At 32.4% G+C, this 19731-nt stretch overlaps 1 protein-coding gene across 1 annotated transcript in view; it reads right to left on the bottom strand.

Moving 5' to 3' along the window:
- Window positions 1–321: 321 nt before the first annotated feature.
- LOC113392003 (sex peptide receptor) overlaps window positions 322–19731 on the bottom strand; it is a 185188-nt gene continuing 165778 nt past the window's right edge. Inside the window, exons 4-6 of the mRNA XM_026628196.2 lie at window positions 14029–14129; window positions 3083–3221; window positions 322–1584 (exon numbers count right to left, since the gene is read on the bottom strand). Coding sequence (XP_026483981.1) covers window positions 1039–1584; window positions 3083–3221; window positions 14029–14129 — 786 coding nt within the window. The 3' untranslated portion in view covers window positions 322–1038. The remainder of the gene's footprint in view (window positions 1585–3082; window positions 3222–14028; window positions 14130–19731) is intronic.

Raw genomic sequence — 19731 nt, 5'->3', positions numbered from 1 at the left:
TTTCACTGACTCACTCCCTCACTCAAACACTCATAATTCAAATCATAATACACTGGTGTTGTTTGGCGGTTTAAGGTACTTTTCTTTTTCAATTATATTTGTATTTCTTTAAACTAGTTAACCGAAAAAACTTTAAAGAGATTTGCATGTGAAAAGTTAAACAAGCGCTACATCCGTCTGTGCTACTTACTCAAAATCGATTTTCTCCATCAATTTACACACCGACCTCCTTTACCCTCATAATCTTTCTTGAAGACGCAGACACTTGTCTGTGGTTAAAATATATTGTGAAGTGTATTGGGTTAAAATAAAAAACAAATAAATATTTTATGATTTTATTTTAGTACGCATTCCTATACCACAGGTATTTAACTCGCCATGGTCCATAAGACAACATATAAAAGTTTAGTTTTGTTATATTTTTTAATAAACCTACTTATTTTATGCAGTGTTCATAACACAAGAAGCTTTCACATTTTCTACAACATAATATAAACTATATTGATTAATATAATATGAATAATAATAATAATATATTTATAGTTTTCCTAATATTATGTCTAAATCAAGTAGACTTTCAAAATTCATACAAATTTATTTACAAGGACAAATCGATTTTTTTTAAGTTAAACTTACAATTTAAACATTTCTATTTACATAACATTTGATACTTTTCCCAAATGGGGGCTCACCATTTAAAGGCTCTGTGATTAGCATATCATTTCTAATCATTTACACTACTAAAATACACAGACAACATTTTATTATTATAATTATATTTATTAATGATCCGGTAACCTCACAGCCACGGAAAAGTATCATACATATAATACACAGTACAGATAAATTACATTATTACAATTCATTAAGGTCTTAATTCGATTATTAAAATTATCATTAAAAAAAAGAAACATCAAGAAGCGTCAATACAGATAAAAAAGAACGTTTCGCGCCAATTTATCTGTCAAAAATTATTGATATGTCTACAATCTATAATAGACAAACAATATTATTATTTTACAATTATTTACATGAAGTTTAAAGCACAGTTTCATTAGTACACGTACGTGGTCCGTTAACGAGTGAATATCTACTGGAACCACCGTTTCTACTCGTCACAGCGCCCCTAATAAACAACTCCTTGAAAGTCTCCCGAAACTGTCGCGACATGCCACAGTATATTGCAAAATTAATAGGGTAAGAAACAATTATAAAGAAATTAGTTATTAATATAAGTATATTAGCAATATGATAATCCAATATTTCGACTAGTGTGCTAGATATTATGTGTAGTATTGTAACAACTGCTACGGGAATTTCTACCATAAGGAAAACCGTTACAACGACGATAAGCATTAGAGTCGTACAATTTGAATCTCTGAGACGCTTGCATTCCGATTTACGGTTCTCTTTGAATAATTTCTGACGGTTTATCTGCGCTGTTCTCATTGCCCTAAACAGTAAAACATTTAATACGACGAGGGATGTACAAGGTATTAAATGTACGAATAGAACTCGAAATGCGAAGTAGGTTATGAAATAGGCGTCTAGTGAAAGCGTGTGGACCCAGGGCGCCATTTGTACCTGAAAGTAACAATAATAAACCAATATTAATTATCTTAATATTTAAATTATATTAACAAATGTATGATGTTATATATATATATATATATATATGAGTAATTGATTAAATCTTATTATTATATTATATACAAAATATTTACTCAGCTTCAATTAATCAATTAAAATATACTTTATTCAAGTAGGCTTTTACAAACACTTTTGAAGCGTCATTCACCGAGTTGAATCGGCAAGAAACTCTGTAGTTAACATTTGAAATACAAAGTTTCAAATCATGTTTGAAAATCAGTATTAGGTCCACGTTTTTTTGTCATATATATAATCTTGTGTTGAATAATTGCCTTATTTATTAACGTTTTGACAAATGATTTAAATTTATGAATCGGAATAGTTAAATAAATATATACAATCTAAGTTAATGTTTATAATTAATGACGTGTTCAAATTCACACGTGTATCCACCACCCCGCAGAAGCATGCTGGAAAGAAAACTTCACTGTTGGGATTTTTTTTACCAACAATAGGTCAGTGGGATATATTAAAGGCTGTTACTACAAGTAGTAGCTTCTTATTCGTAGATCTACGATATTCATTCACAAATAATAATATCGTACGAAGATTAGCGGCAAACGAACTTAATATAAACTCGATGAAAGCGTAATTTTCTACAGAGCGATCGAGTCAAGAGGTAACTTAGTTCGGTTAATTTGAATTTACTTTATTCAAAGGTCAGGAAGTGCCTATGACTTGCGAAGTTTACTTAACATTTATTCATCAATTACATTTGAATCATTAATTTGTTTAAAAGGAAATTGTATAAATGTTTAAGATTAATTAAAAAAATCAATAAGACTTTTTTTTTGTTATTATGTTGATTTATTTTAAAAGAGCAACTATGAGAGTTTCTTACCTTTTATTTGAATAATCTAATTTTAAAATATAATTTTAAAATAATTCAAATATACTTTATTGCATAGTTTACTTGTATAGTCATCAGATATTCTTTCAAGTTTCATACTTAGTATTGTTGTGTAGGTTGGGTTACTTACTTAGGTTGCTTACTTAGGTTCGAAGGGTGAGTGGGCCAGTCTAACTACAGGCACAGGGGACATAAAATCTTAGCTCGGAAGGTTGGCGGAACATTGGTGATATAAGGAATGATTAAGATTTCTCACAACAACAATGTCTATGGGTGTAGGTTTTGGTTAGTCCATTTGTCCGTTCGCCTAATGTATTAATATATTTGATTTAAAGTAATGCAATTTAAAATAAGTAACAGTTGCCTTGTTGACATTTTTTGTGGCAATACTTTGGACTCGTCATGTTACACGAATAAATTAAACGTTCAATGATTACTTTGTTTGGTTTGGAAAGTAAATACTACCCATAAGTATCGACAAGAAAATCAAAAGTTACCGTTTTGTCAAACGAAATACATATTTAACTAAATATGCATAACATAACTAACGTTGTATCAAGACGTAAACAATTTTGTATTTACCCTGCAAACTTCCTCAAAATGGCCGCGCCACACCGTCACATGTGGCACGTACTGGTGATCGAAAAAGCGTGGCAGCTGGTGTAGGAAAGCAGCTATTCCGATGTAGATGAGACATTTCTTCACTCGAGGCATTGTGCACCTGGAAAACATAATATGATAATTATTTCATCTTTGGATATAAGTGAGCCAGTGGAAAGACGAAAACTTGTCACAAAAGCACTTTATATTGTATCGTACTGTGGTGGTAAGATTAGTCTGTGAGGAAAAATTTGCTAAAACTCAGACTAATTGTAAGGAAGGAACGCTCAATTTCCAAATTAGGATAGTTTGGAAGTTGAGTTTCCAATCTATTCCTGCAACATGAGATAATGATTCGACGGAACATTTTCGCAAATTGAAAAGGACTTTTCTTTGTTTTTGCCTAATTTTCCCTTTACGCTGAAGTCCTCCAGACCGATTTTGGCCAACTTTGTTTTAAATTTTCAAAACCACAACAATGTCCGTTAACATAAATTTGTAATACTTTAACCACTTTATAACCCCAAAAATTCATGATTATGAGTTTTTCGAAACAAAAGTGTAAACCAGACTAAGAATTTCTTATCAGTAAAAAGAAATAACATTCAATTTGCCTGACCAAGGCTTTGATTCCAAGAACTGAGTTTTAGATCTTTATTACTGCCTCATTAGTACACTACATATTGTGGCAGTTTATATTTCTCTTGTATACTCTATTACACAGACCAGATGATAACTAAAATACTTGCCAAAACATCCATTCTTATATACGACTAGCTGAAACTGCTGCTTTACGCGCGCGAAATTTATAAAACACAAACTTCTAACTCCCGTTTTATTTCCATAGGGATGGAGTTCTTAGCGGTCCACACCCTATGAGGAACCTACCTGCCAAATTTCATGTTTGTAAGTGTAATAGTTTCCGAGATTTCGTGATTAATAATAATAGCGAGATTGTTAACTGTCGAAAGATTGTGAATCGTAACATACCGCTTAAAATTTAATGCATTATAATGTATCAAAGTAGATTTCAGTTAAATAATAAAAACTCTAACCTAACCTAACCGTAATATTATGAACTATCGATATTGTATATGTTTCATTGTAAGTTGAATAACCGTTCACAATATTTCGACAGTTTACAGTTGCGTGAGATAGATAATAATCTAACGGTATTTAAAATTTTATGGTTATATATATATAGAAGATTACATTAAAAAATTAATTTCCTAAATTTTCTATAAAAGTGATTTACAGAGAAGGGTTCTTCAAACATTTCCATATGAGGACTTTATAGGGAAATATATGGTACCTTCGAAAGCACAAACAAATAGGTTGAATCGACACTATGGTAAATATTTCGGGACGTCCTCGCCTTAACCGGTACTTTGTACTTTGGACGGACTGTTTACGTTGCTTATATTTAATACAGGGTGCAATGATTATTACAAAAACATTTTTTTTTAAGAATAGTTGCAGCGCCCCCTTATAAAGAATTAAGAATGTTCCTATTTACCCCTCCAATTAAACTTAAAGTTAGTACTAGGAAGTCAGGATTGAACCTGTGACTTTTTCGCTTGTGAAATCGCTAGGCAGCTTTTAAACCAGTGCGTTATTGATTATTTTTTATTTGTAAAGAGCCTGTTTCATGGAGATATAATTTAAGTCGACATGAATATCGGCTAAGCTTAATGTTGACAGAGAAGGCTTTATCGACTAAATCCGCTTTTTGTTCTAAGTATTTCTTATATACTTCAGTAAAGAATAAAAAATATTATAAATAAATTACGTATCATTTACTTAGCAAGGAGGTTTACAGGTAATATCGAAACTTATGGTTATTGAAATAAATTATTAATAATAATAAGATAATCAATAAATAAATAAAGTTCCGTTAATTAAATAAATATATATTATTATTATAGTAATATACAGCACCAAAGTATAGGGGATATTCGAAGGTCATAAGAGAGAGCAAAGCCTTTTGTCTTCACGGCATGTGTGTCGGTCTGAAAAAGGTGCATCAATCAAAAAATCAAAATCAAATTATACTTTATTCAAGAAGGATTTTACAAGCACTTTTGAATTCGTTAAAAAACTATTTTAAGTAAAGCTACCACAGGTTCGGAATGTAAATTCTACCGAGAAGAACCGGCAAGAAACTCGGAAGTCTTTTTCAACATCTAAAAATACAGTCATGTTGGTTAAATACAATTATATATTTATGTTATGTCTCCTACCTGGAAGTCAACAAGAATTAACTCCACGCTTTTTTATCTAGTATTATTCAATAGATGATTCATATTAAAGATTCCATATCAAAACCGCGAACCAAAATATTGCTTGTTCAATCCCAGGCATCAGTGAATTTTCACGTGAACAACTTCTTTGAACATAGTGGACTATACATTAATGCTCCTCAAGACCAGAGGCGACATTTGTCCAACATGAGATTATAAGCTGTCATTATTGTAATAAACCATAATATGTCATTACGTAAATTATATAATATGTATTTTTTATTTAATTTTATTTAAGTAAACATCAAAATGCAGAGTAAGTTCGTTTCATTTATTTATTTGGTGGGTAGAATATCTAGTGACGCGATGAACGTGCAAGTTTCCGTGACGCGTTTAATGCTATTAAACTATATCGCCTATGAAAACTACGGATACGTCAATGTTACACGGTTTTTTATTCATTTATAAGTTGTTGATGCATAACGTCCCTCTCGATTTCCTGCGATCTGCGATCTGTTGGAGGGTTTTCGTGTAAAAAGACGGAAGTGTGTAACAGGAAGTAGGGGAAGCGCGCGCTATTTGATTTGAGTAAGATGGATGAACCTATTTTCAGAGAAGATATAATCTTAATTTATGCTTGTAAGATTTATAAGGCAAGATATTAGTGCAGACTGGATAGTGATCACCTGATGATAAGTGGTCACCAACTCCCATACACATTGGTACTGCAAGAAATTTTAATATTTCCTCGTATCTTTAATGCGCCAACCACTTTCGGAAATAAGGTAGTATGTCCGTTATGTCTGTAATACTACGAAATGCTGCTTGATAGTAAATATATAAACGGTAAATTTAAATTTATATCATACTAAAGTAAAAACAAGACTATTTAAGAGGTCATTGAAATTAGGAATCGTAAAACTTAATTGTATAAATCTTTATTCAGATAGACAAAATATCTGATGTATTATCCTATGTTGATCTTATAGATTCGATAGTTCTGCTGAGACATATTGCGAGAAATAATAATCCTTAGAATTGTTATGTTCCGGTTTGAATAATTCTCAGTGTCAATGTGAATCGGCAGTGATGGCTGACTGATTTTGACCTGATGGTAAGATCAGGAGAAAATCGGTCAGCCTTCATATTTAAAAAAAAATTGTTAAAATAGAGAATATTTCAAATATCAACGTAGTCTTTAACTAATTATGCTCGACTTCTACAAGTCGAGATGGCCCAGTGGTTAGAACGCGTCCATCTTAACCGATGATTTCGGGTTCAAACCCAGGCAGGCACCACTGAATTTTCATGTGCTTAATTTGTGTTTATAATTCATCTCGTGCTCGGCGGTGAAGGAAAACATCGTGAGGAAACCTGCATGTGTCTAATTTCAACGAAATTCTGCCACATGTGTATTCCACCAACCCGCATTGGAGCAGCGTGGTGGAATATGCTCCATACCTTCTCCTCAACGGGAGAGGAGGCCTTAGCCCAGCGGTGGGAAATTTACAGGCTGATTATGTTTATGTGTTATGTTCTACAAGTCACTTTAGCTTTACGACAAAAACATTTTAATTTCAAAACCCTTTTTAACTTTTAACACCGTACTCCTTATCTGTCTTAAATGATATTTTTTACAATCGTCCTGTGAAATACGCGAAGCGTTATTTAAAACTTGTGATATAAAAAAGAGTTGTCTAAATATGAATCTATTAATCTTTGTCCGTGGTGAAATATTTTATGGTGTGTTTTATGGTATCGGTTGACGGTCGACCAAGTGGGCCACCCGATGGTAAGTGGTCACCACTGCCCATAGACAACGGCGCTGTAAGAAATATTAACCATTCCTTACATCGCCAATGCGCTACCGACCTTGGAAACTAAGACGTTATGTCCCTTGTGCCTGTAGTTACACTGGCTCAATCACCCTTCAAACCGGAACACAACAATTCTGACTGTTGTTTGGCTGTAGAATATCTGATGAGTGGGTCGTATCTACCCAGACGGGCTTGCACAGAGGCCTATCCACCAAGTAAAATTAATAATAAAAATAACTAAATTTGTTTGAATGTATTTTGATAGCGTTCAGGACGACAATGTTCATTGAAACTACGATGTAAAGAAAGCGACTTCGATTCGGGTTTCCAACGCTACTTAACCGGGTTTACAACGTTTTTGTATAATTATTTCAATAACAAAAGTTCGAATCGCTTAACACTGAGATAGTTAAATGTTTATCTTTTTTTTATGCAGGCAAAGATCCGTTCGTTTTGTAAGATTATTGTGTAAATAATTATCTGTGCAGTAAAGCATTAAACGAATCCAGAATATACAAATAAAAATTAAACGTGTTTTTTATTATTTTGAGGTCAATTACATTGGTATCTTCTTTGATGTTCGTCAAGATTTATTATCTGTGGTCAGAATTTAGCTCGAGTGAAGGTTTTATTTCATTTTGAGTAGATCTGTTCAGAATACGTATAAACACTTCGCCTTCATCTTATTTTTAAATTTGGAGCGTCGGATTGTATATTTTTAAACATTCTATGTAAACAAAAAAGGTTTTTAGTATCTATTAAAATTCATTAATGATTATTTACATTAAAGTGTTAAGGATGTTCAAATACAATTTTAAAATAGCTACCGTACAAATCACGACGGTGTGGAATGTTGGCAAGATTGCGAGCAGAATTTCTTCGTTAAATCACAATGCCGATCCTCTAGACCAGTGATTCCCAAAGTGGTCCAGGTGGACCCCCATTGGTCCACGGGAGACTTGCTGTGGGTCTACGTAGGCGTGAATAAAAAATGGGGGTCCATAAGATGTTAATGGGGGTCCACGAAAATTTATCTGCTTTTGATAGTAAAGAGCAAAAATGTAAGCATAGTTTTTATAAGGGCCTACCTACATCGTTTTAAGTACCTAACTAAGCAGATAATATTTTAATAAGGCAAGCGACTGTTACTTGTCCAAACTTGCGTATTCGATATTACGTACAATTTCGTGTACAGACTTGCAAAGCGCTATCCGCCCGACAATGCTTAATGCTTGTTCAATTACGTTTTCACGATAAAGTTTTTATTTATATATGTATCTTAATTAAATCAAGACCTAACGATCACTATTCGAGTCTTAATTTAAGATTTCATTAAACAAAAAACTCTGAAGGTACAGTTGTTATCAGTTTAAAGTAACATTTTTGTTAGAGTTATTTTTTTACACATTGTATAACTATAATTTAATGAATAATATGTCGATTGATTATTTTTAGAATATGTTGTAATGTAATATTTAAATTTTTCACGATTAATACTGGCCGAAAGTCTGATAATGGCCGGTAAGAAAAAGAATGTCAAGAAATCGAACGCGGCGGCAGTGTTTTGTTATAATTCTAATTGTTTTTAAAATAATTAGAATTATAGGCGAGATTTGGATATAAATACGGCATGTATGGTGAAACACGGATTATTGGGCAAAATAAATGTAAAAATAGTGTTAATACATTGTTACATTAAAAATTATTTTTACAATTTTAACTTTTTTTTAAAATTATATAAAAAGTCACAAAAGTGTCAATTCGCTAAAATCCGTGCCGTTAACCAATTTCCCACTTCTCATATTATTGCTAGCGCAATACATCATTTTGGCATTTTCTTTGAATTTAAATAATAAAATAAATTATATTTATTATTAATAATAATAAAATAAATTATAAATTATATTTATTTTATCAGTACAGTGAAATAATTAATAAAATTAGATTTTATTATCTAATTCGTTTGTTGTATTTGTTGGAAGTCATTTTGCATCGTTTCAGATTAATTTATTAGCTGTCATCCAAGTTAAGGGTTAGTATTTGTTTGAAAATGTCGGAAATTTATTATGACAGATTTATTTTGCCTTAAATTGGCTTTTATTAAATAAAATAATTATTCCATAATTATTTATTTGATTTAAATATGGATATAATTCCTATTTAATTTTGGTGGTTATACTGGCCACACTCCCGCAATCTTTCAGAGTTTCAAGAACTTTCGATTTCGTTCTTTTTGCATTTTTACATCTTCGGTTTAACACCGAATTCAAACTTCAAATTCGATATATTGAATATATCGGTAAGTTACCTTAATAGTTGAGTTTTGAAGTTTGATAAAACTTTATACAACATATTTCTACCGACTTTAAAAAATTGTAAGTCTTTAATTCTTGTTTTAGCTTAAATGCGTTGGTTTGTAATTCAGAAAGTCGTAGTCATGTTTAATTTGTGATTTACAGTGATTTTTGACCCATTGGAATGATTCTCCGGAGTTGAAATCGTCATTTAAAGTAAGCAGGACTTTAAACCTCCAGAATTTAGGTAAATTACTGCTTACATCCCTCGTTAAAGGTATTTACCTCTTGGTTATTTACTTGATTATTGAATCTTTATATTTCGTATTGTAGGAGGTTTTTTTTTTACCCACCATGTGGATTTGAAATATTAAGTGTGGACGGCTGCGGTTTCCTGGTTGAGTGTGTCCAGATAGCTGCTGGTGCAACTCCAAGGATGGCATGCCTGTTCCCTTAGATATAAACAATATCCACACGTAGCTGGATATTTGGTGTTGTACCCACTTTAATTTTTTATACAAACTTAGTTACACCGGCCTGGCGAACGGTGTACTAAATAATTAAACAGACGATCTTTGAATCGTCAGTGGCGCCTAAATTTTAATATTTAATAAGATAAATTATAATGCATTGTATTTTCAAACATTCCTTTTATCCCAAGTGACCCACGCTGAATCTAGCTGGCATTTATTTTTTTAATTATCTATAGTACAATAGCCGTAACTAAATTAAGTAACAAAACTTATTGTAAGATTTATAAATTTTGGTTTCTACAATTAAATAGTTATATAAAAAAACTGTTTTCTTCAAATCCATACCCGCAGAAAAAGGTAACAATATGGATCTGGAAGAATATCGTTTTTTAAACTTGTGACCATCCTAAGATTATTTATAGTAAAGTAAATTTACAGCCTGTAAAAATGTCCTAATGTAGGGCTACGGAATCCTCTCCCTTTTGAGGAGAAGGTTTGGAGCTTAACACATGCTCCTCCAATGTTGGTTGGTGGATACACATGTGACAGAAAACATCGGTCAAGATGCACGCATTCTAACCGCTGGGCCATCTAGGATTACATTATTTATTTAATGAAGCAATGAAGTTTACTTATAGTTTGATTCATAAGGATGTTTTGAACTGTATGTTCATGTTATAATGTTTAGAGTACGGTTTGATAAATAAATAAGATTAGACGCGTCTGTTTTTTTGCAGTATGAACGTAATTTAGAAATCATGTTTACGATGTTTTTCTTATGAAAACTAGTAAAATAAATGTGTTTTATTTTTGTTCACGGTTAAGCACATAGGTATGTTTGTGTGTTCTCCGACCTTTATAGATATTGTCTGGATGATAATTAACTTAAAAAAATGATAGAAATATCATTATTTGTTTTAAAACAAGTTACGTATTGCAACCATTAGATAACAAAAGCCAATTAAAGTGGATATAAGTATTTAAGTGGAATAGTCTTGTGTTATGGATAAAGAGATGTTAGTCAAAAACTACCAGTAGTGCACTACAGTCGATCTATTTGCAAATTGTATGGAACACGTAAATCTAAGATTCGCTTATCTTTATTATTTCTTCGATTGGACCAGACTGTAAATTAAAATACACTGTACACCCTTAATAAGGAAAAAATAAAACAGGAACTTTGAGGCATCATTTTGAAAAAAAAAATCATTTTGAAAAAAGGATTCGGGTTGTATCTTGATAACTAAAAATATTTATAATAAATAATGTATTAGAGAACGATTTAAAATATACAAAGTATCACGTGACTACAATAAAGTTAACGCTTAACACCATATAAAGTTGTTTAATTTTATAAAATAGGTTTAGGTAAATGGGCTAACTGATGGTAAGCCACTATCGACCAAAGATGTTGACGCCATGACACCAGTGCAAACTTGGGAACTAAATTGTTCCTATGATAAAACATGTATTTAGTCCTTATAAGTAAACTCTAAGCGAATTCCCTGGAACCAGCTGTCCGTCACAGATTAATTCAGCATAGTGACGTCACATGTGGGGAACAATATGAGACTGTAATCGATACTAGATAAAAAAAGCCTATGTGAACACTGAAAACCTATTTTTATTTTTAAAGCTAAAGCTTCGATAAATCAAGTCAGTTCAGTAATTTTTTTTAATTTACATACTCAACTAAATGCCACATATTAAACAACATAATTAACTTTTTTTTAAATTACTGGTTGACTTAACTTCGTGCAGTCGGAACTCATCTAGAAGTATTAATTTTGCAAAGGAGTGCCTTATGTAACGTAAGTGACACACTAAAAAATATAGTTCTTCTTCTTATACAAATTACATAAATTATAATTAACAAAGTTAATTTTTAAAATTAATTTACTTTAAAATACTGAATAATATATATATTTTGTCCCATTTGCTGTCGAAACACTTGGCCCTTGGAGTAATGGTACAAAAAGCTTCATCAAAAGTATAACACCTCGCCTTATTCACCTCAGAGAATCGGAATTGCGATTCAACAGGAAAATGCCACATTCTTGCCTCCATTCCACGCGGTCAAGATTTGTACAGTAAATATTTTAATTAATATTTGTATATATATTTAAGCACTTAATGTTATCAATTCTAATGGTAGAATATTTAAATAATTACATAACAAAAACTCATATATAAATATATATAAAAAAGCAGTCTACCATACTTATTTACAAAATACATTATTGAAATTAAATTCGTGAAGGTTTTAGTGAAATCTTCGAACACACACGCACACAAGCGAATGGTTTCGTATGAGTCTTAAAAAAATAAAGAGGCATCCCAATCCATTACTACTTTACCGACTATACGATAGTTATTTAAATAAATACATCGAATAAAATCACATTAGTTGAATTAAAGCTAATATTTGGATGATATGAGAATTATTTCGATTCGAAAACATGCTCGTAAAACATTAATTACACTGTTAACGCTCATGTTTACAAATAGTTTTTGACTTATAAATATATATTTTTTCGGCTGTTAAGCGGGTATACTTTTTTATGATTTAGTTAGACGAGCAAATGGGCCACCTGATGGTAAGTGGTCACCACCGCTAATAGACAATGGTGAGCAAGAAATATTAACTATTCTTACAAAACCAATCCGCCACTGACCTTGGGAGCTAATATGTTAGGTCTCTTGTACCTGTGGTTACACTGGCTCAACCACCCTTCAAACCAGAACAACAACATTACTTAATACTGTTATTTGGCGGTAGTATATCTGATGAGTGGGTGATACCTAAGTGGGTGATATCAAAACATCCAGATCGATTAAGGATCTAAAAGTGTCGCGACTGGATACGGAAGGCAGCGAACCGGAAGCTTTAGTACACCTTGGAAGAGTCCTACGAAATTCGCTGATGATTGTGATAATACTGACCTTTGAAAAGGCTTCAGAAGACAGTTACTAGATATACAAGATAGTCAAAGAAAACAAGATACATATATAAAATAAAAAACATATCTAACATACACTTAACATACTACATATGAATTCGAAAAATTATGAAACAAATAAACTAACATCCACATAGTATTAGTATCTGTATGATTAAACAATATAAATCATTACAATTATTGAATTGTATTGAATTCTCTATGATCAAGATGTCATGTATGGAATTCGCAGTAAATTCTTGGAATTAATTGGTACTGTGATGCACGGCGAACAGGCGAAGTAAGTATCTATAGATAGGAATGCGTTAAGCTTATGTCGAATATATACGTATAGCCTGTTCCAATCGAAGTAAAAATAAAGATAAACAAACCTTAAAGTTACGTATTTCATGCGATTTGATAATAGAACAGCTATATTTTGCACCACTAAGAGTTTTTAAATAATATATCTTTATTTATTATACAACACTATTACACTTAACTACTTAAATACATTTTAAGTTACGATGACAGTTTTATCGACTTTCGTAACGCTGTTTTTTACGCATATCCATAATGCGTATCATTGATTTATCTCGATCAATGATATCGTGTCAATTCGTTGTCGAATGTTGTTTATTTTGTTTTTGTCTTCTTTTAGATCAGTTAAGTGTGAAAAAACCGTATCTAAAAGACGAATGTAACGTAATAAAATAGTATCAGCGCTCAAATATTTATAAAGACCGCGGGAAGAGAATGAGGCGGAAACTTTGTCGAAGTATTTCGAAAATGAATGACAGTCGAGCGAAGCCTTCTGAATAATCATCCAACTATGACAAAGCCAAAAGGGTTACTCATAAAATTATTTACAAATTATTATTTTCTTATAACAGTATAAGAATAATCTTACATCCAAAACGCGTCAATGGATTTTTCCATTTTTGTTATTATATTTGTTTTTATGTTGAATTGTTTTTGAGGCAATAGTGTTGTTTTCACATTAAAAAAAAATACACTAGACTTCAAAATGAGAGAGTCCAGGTGTACAAAATCTTAGCTACAATGTTAAAGATGTCCTCAGATATACCTACCAATTTTTTATGCCAACTAACCACTAAAACGCAGGGAAAGTCGTGAGAAAAAATAATGATCCATAGATACATACCACGTCCTGGCAACGGGAGCATGACACACGTAGATATACCGCTGAACAGCAAGCGCCAGTGTCAACCAAATACTCGCAGTGTGAAACATTGCTGGGATCACCTGAAAAGAAAAAACAGTAGAATATCTAATAGGTAAATAAACAGTGCATTTGACAATGCCAATCTCCCTTTTTGAGGAGGAGGTCTTCATCGTCGGTTAAGATTCACGCTTTGTAACCACTGGACCATCACGGCTTTTGGGTGCTTATTTTTAACGAATTATTATCGCCTTTAATTTTAGTAGCTTGGTTTTTTTATGACGTAGGTAGGCTGGCTAGCAAATGGGCCACCTAATGTTAAGTGGTCATCACCGCCCATAGACAATGGCGCCGTAAGAAATATCAACCATTCCTTACATCACCTATGCGCCACCAATCTTGGGAACTAAGATGTTAAGTCTCTTGTACCTATAGTTACACTGGCTCACTCACCCTTTAAACCGGAACACAACAATATTGAGAACTACTCTGTTTGGCGGTAGAATTTCTGATGAGTGGGTGGTACCTACCCAGACGGGCTTGCACAAAGCCCTACTACCAAGTATAAATCATTCTTAAAATCTGAACACAATGTGATGTGTATGCAAGGACATGATTTCATCTTCTACACTCCTGGCTGAGATTTTATAGAAATAAAAAATATTATGTAACTTTTAATGGACTCGAGCCCAAGACCTCAGGCCCAAGAAGTCTGCGGTTTTATATGCTAGCCACTAGACCAACGAGGCAATCGTGTTTTATTATTAAGACACTGAGGTAAGCAATAAGGTTATTTATGTACATAGATTGTATATTATTTCTTTATAAATATTTCGTTATGCAAATTTGTCATAATTTTGTTAAGTTTGTTTTAAAAATCGTTCTTTATTTCTTTATGACAAATAAAGATCTCGGTTGGAGCATATATCTGAAAAATTGAAGTTGCTTCTTTGTGACCGGGGAGCCGAATATTCAAAACGGCGAGTCTGTCAGACACTACTTTGAATTCTATTGTGTTTTTTTTAAGTTATTTTTTCGCTATAAATTCAACTCCATATAATTCAGCTGTTTCATTTTTATAAAATAATATGTAGGTAGTTGTTGTGTTCTTCAATTTTCTCCTCCGCTCTTCGTATCTCGCTCAATCCTATAATATCCCAGTTAACTGTTTCTAATGATTGATCTAATTCTAACAGACCTTAGACTTTAGTGACCTTGTGTTAAGCGTAGCTATATTTAGCTAAGACTTTTAGTGAGTGGGATTTTCTTCGCGTTACTATCCATAAACTTTTGGGGGTTGTAGTCTATCATCCCGCGGTGACTAGCCGTATTGGGGATATGGAAATATTTCGTTAATAGAATTCTAACATTAGATATTAGACATTACAACCTAACATAACATGAGACATTACAACTCGGTAGCAAGGACGTCTGCTATCAATATTAGATAGTGATCGATTCCCGCTTGGTTTCAGATTTATTCCGATTTTACCCGAATAATAAATGAATTCAAGTTTCGATAAAAATACTACTAACATTAAACTTAGTTTCATCTATTGTCATGAAATTAATGAAACTGTTTGTAATATGGAAAAAAGAACAGTCTGTTAATGTCCTACGTTTGGGTTAAGTCCGCCTTTTCTTTTTGTGAAGAAGGTATGGAGCATGTTCCACGTGGCCTTATTTCGGGTTGGTGAATACACATTTTTTCATTCGATTGAGCTGTCCTTCCGACGTTTTCCTTCACCACCGAGCTCTAGATGAATTATATAAACAATTCAAGAAAATAAAAATTCAGTGTTGCTTGCCTGGGTTTGATCCCTTGGATCTTAGCTAGCCCTATTTTAATATTTGGGTACAATTGTCGTAAATGATTTTTTATCGATTTTTCTATAAACCATTTATTACAAACAAGTTGAGCTATAATATAAACTTTACCTATAGCACAAAAACAATTTAAACCCCAATTTTATCCTCTCGAGTGACTTTAATTTAAAAAAGAAGCCTATGTCCTTACTCGGGACTCAAACTATATCCATACCGAATTTCATCTAAATGGATTCAGCGGCTTAAGCGTTAAGAGGTAACAGATTGAATTACTTTTGCATTATTAATATTACGATAGATGAAGCAAAATTACTGATCTGGCAATATGCGACGACTGGTCAAGTATCAAACTTGGATCAGATAAATAGTTAGACCTTGGAACAGTGCCAGGAATCAAAAGTGGTTTCTCGTCTAAAAGCGTAACATCTCTATATATATTCTTAAGTTTTTCTGAATACGATTTTTGCTTTATACATAATTATTTAATACGTTAATATATTAAACCAATATTGGAGGAAGCGTTGGAAAAGATTTCATTGCTTACATTTAAAATAGATGCTTAAAATTTGTATTATTTTTACCGTCGTGTAAAATCTTATTAACTCACTCAAAGTTATTGTTATAATATTGCAGACCTCACGACCAATCCAGAGTATATGTTATGACATATCAGCGTTTCTTTGGAAATAACGCAGTACTGTGGCCACATTGATAGTACGAATGACGGAATGCTGGATCGAGGTGGATCCTTAGGAGAATCAGTCTTAAATAATATTTTTGTTCAGTGGAATTAGATCGGTGTCGTGAATCTGCTACTCTTTTGTAACTGTTTGATTGATATTTTATTTTGGAACTGTGATGTAATGATGAGTATATAAAACATTGTAAACTTTAAATAAATTGTACGAAAGAAATAATATTTTGTTTTGTGCTTACATTGAATCCTGATGACGCTTACAAGACATTTATTGCCAACGACACCACTGAATCACACGGGTGGGGTGACGTTTACAATTATTTTTAGGTAAACAGTGGTCTCACTGGCACCACAAGACATGGGCGCTGGCGCCACTAATAATTATGTCAAGGATAATTGTGTTTTTCCCATATACATAATGATGTAAGGTAAAACTTGAATGATGTAAAACGGCCAGAAATAATAGTACAGCCATAAACTCAGCTTAGGAAACTCTATTTGAATCATTGTTCGAAGAACTCAAAACAATATATTTTTAAATTGAAACTTCGAAGGCATAATAATCGATGTTTCAAGTTTTAATGAAGACAAAATGTCCGGTGATAACTCAATATTAAGAAAAAAGCTCTTAGCAAGTAATGTTATAATCACGCGATATTTAACAGCGAAGGAAGATTCGAAAGAATCAAAAGTCGGTCAGAATTTGTATTACTTATAAAATAACTACATACATACGTAATCGGATTTGAAACTTTTTATGTCTTAGGATAATTTACGAGATCAAAAAAGTATAATTTGAGAAAGAGGTCAATCACCAAATCCAAATCAGCTGCGTTATGGAAACTACATAACATCTTCTGATCTTAAGTCGAAAGTCTTTGACTTGTGTGTTTTGCCAGAGATGACTAAAAGAACAGATATAGTCCCTTACTAAGTGCCTCAAAAGAAGCTGCGCCCCAAGGTGGAACGACGATCTTGTAAGGGTCACAGGTAGCGCAAGAACGGTTGTTGTGGAGATCTTTGAGGGAGGGTTCCGTCCGGACGTCATCCAGTTGTTATGAAGAAGTCCAGATTTTGGAGGTACTAATTTTGACAAATCATCAAATTTCTAATACTATAGAATTTTTGTGTTTACCTTTAAAAATTTTGTACTGTAAAATATTTATGAATGTTGGTCTTGATATTTTAAAAAAGCGGTATCAAGTATCAAATATAAACCAAGGCTAATACATATGTGTTAGAATATGACAGTGTAATTACATTGTATTCGTTTGTGATTGAGGAGTTTCTGGTGGAGAGGGGTGATGATATTGTTGTGTTACATTAAAATAATGCATGCACTGTATTCAAACATATTCATAACATTATAAAATATAATAATACTAGAGCACATACATACGTAAAAGCATAAACGTAAAAATAAATTGAAATTTAATAAATATGCATGTGTAATCCAATTAATGTAGAATTTAAGCTTTTATCTAAATGCAAGTAATATCTTGGTGGTGGGCTTTATGCAAACCCGTCTGGGTATGTACCACCCACTCATCAGATATTCTGCCGTCAAGCAGCAATACTTGGTACTGTTGTGTTCCGGTTTGAACGGTGAGTGAGCCTGTGTAAATACAGGCACAAGGGTCATAACATCATAGTCCCTAAGGTTGGTGGCGCATGGGCGAAGTTAGATTGTTAATATTTCTAACAGCACCAATGTCTATGGGCGGTGGTGACCACTAAACATCAGGTAGCCCATTTGCCGATCCGCCTGCTTATTAAATTTAAATAAATGTTATATCAGTAATTTGTCTCACCATTTCCATCAGAATTCAGAAACAAAAATATATTAATATCTTTCAGACGAATGATTGATAAGTATGATATCATTGAGCTTTAAGCTCCACACTATAATAATTTAATATACATAAGTATGGATTACTGGAAAGATATAAGCTTGAAAGTGGGTTAACGACTACTAAAAAAGAATTCCGTTCTATTGGGCGTATAAACGAAATTGTAACATGCTCTGCTGCCGATTAGTCGTAGCGCTACGAGCTACGAGCTACGAGTGCATATGTAAACTGAACATGCTTTGTGTTACTTTTAAAGGTCACGTAAACGACTACAATAAAAGTCATATCATCTAACTGACATTTAAACTTTATATTATTGTTAAAAATATATATGTTATTATACAAGAACATTAAGTTAACTCTTGTCACGTCAATGGGCTGAGTTTAATGCGGGTTGAAAAAACGAAGGGTACTTATATGTTAACTAGCTGTGTGTCCGATGGTATATCCCGTCGGAAACATTATACAAAAACCAGCCGAATATACTTAAGTAATAGATTTATTTGGTAAGCTGCGTTGCCTACAGAGTGATTTCCATATTTGGAATTTCAAAAATAACGAACTTCTATAACTTTTTCCCCTTTTTATCCCCTTAGGGGATAGATATTCAAATAAGATGTAACAACTGTCGTTTACTCATAAGGAAAGCCTAAATACCAAATTTCGTATTTTTAGGTGCTGTTGTGTTGTGCACTGGTAAAGCGTTTCCGAAAATTCATCACAAAAGAGGTTGAAATTGAGGATGAAATTTTTCAATGTTCAAACATGGGAATCGATCGGTTTAGTATTGAATTGTTGAATAAAGGTAACTTGTAGAAGCGCTTACGTAAATTCATCCCTTAAGGAGGTAAAACTGGGGATGAAATTTTGTATGGAAGTTCGCCATTTTAAAGTTAGAAATACAGACGTAGGCTTTTTACAATGAGGCTTTTGGAAATTCGAAAAGAAAGTGGCGTTGATTTTGATTGTTATCGATGGCATATACCATACACGGCTATTATTTTATACAATTTATATTATTCGGAATATATATAGTTATATTATAAGTTACATTTATATGTGTATATTTTAAACTAAATACCCAATACTAAAATAAACTCATATTTTGAGTATTACACGAAAAAACCAATTAAATACCTACCAAATAATAATTAAATATTCTTAATTTTTAATTAAAATTTGAAGTCGATGCTATGGGGGACATACATAAAAAAAAATTCCGACGAATTGGGAACTTTTTTTTTTTTAATCAGCTAAAAAGTATTGTTTAGTATAATTGTGTTTTAAAATTAAATCTATGCTTTTATTATT

This window comes from Vanessa tameamea, chromosome 27, assembly GCF_037043105.1.
Source record: "Vanessa tameamea isolate UH-Manoa-2023 chromosome 27, ilVanTame1 primary haplotype, whole genome shotgun sequence".
NCBI lineage: Eukaryota > Metazoa > Arthropoda > Insecta > Lepidoptera > Nymphalidae > Vanessa > Vanessa tameamea.
This window is presented reverse-complemented; position numbering and strand designations above follow the sequence as displayed.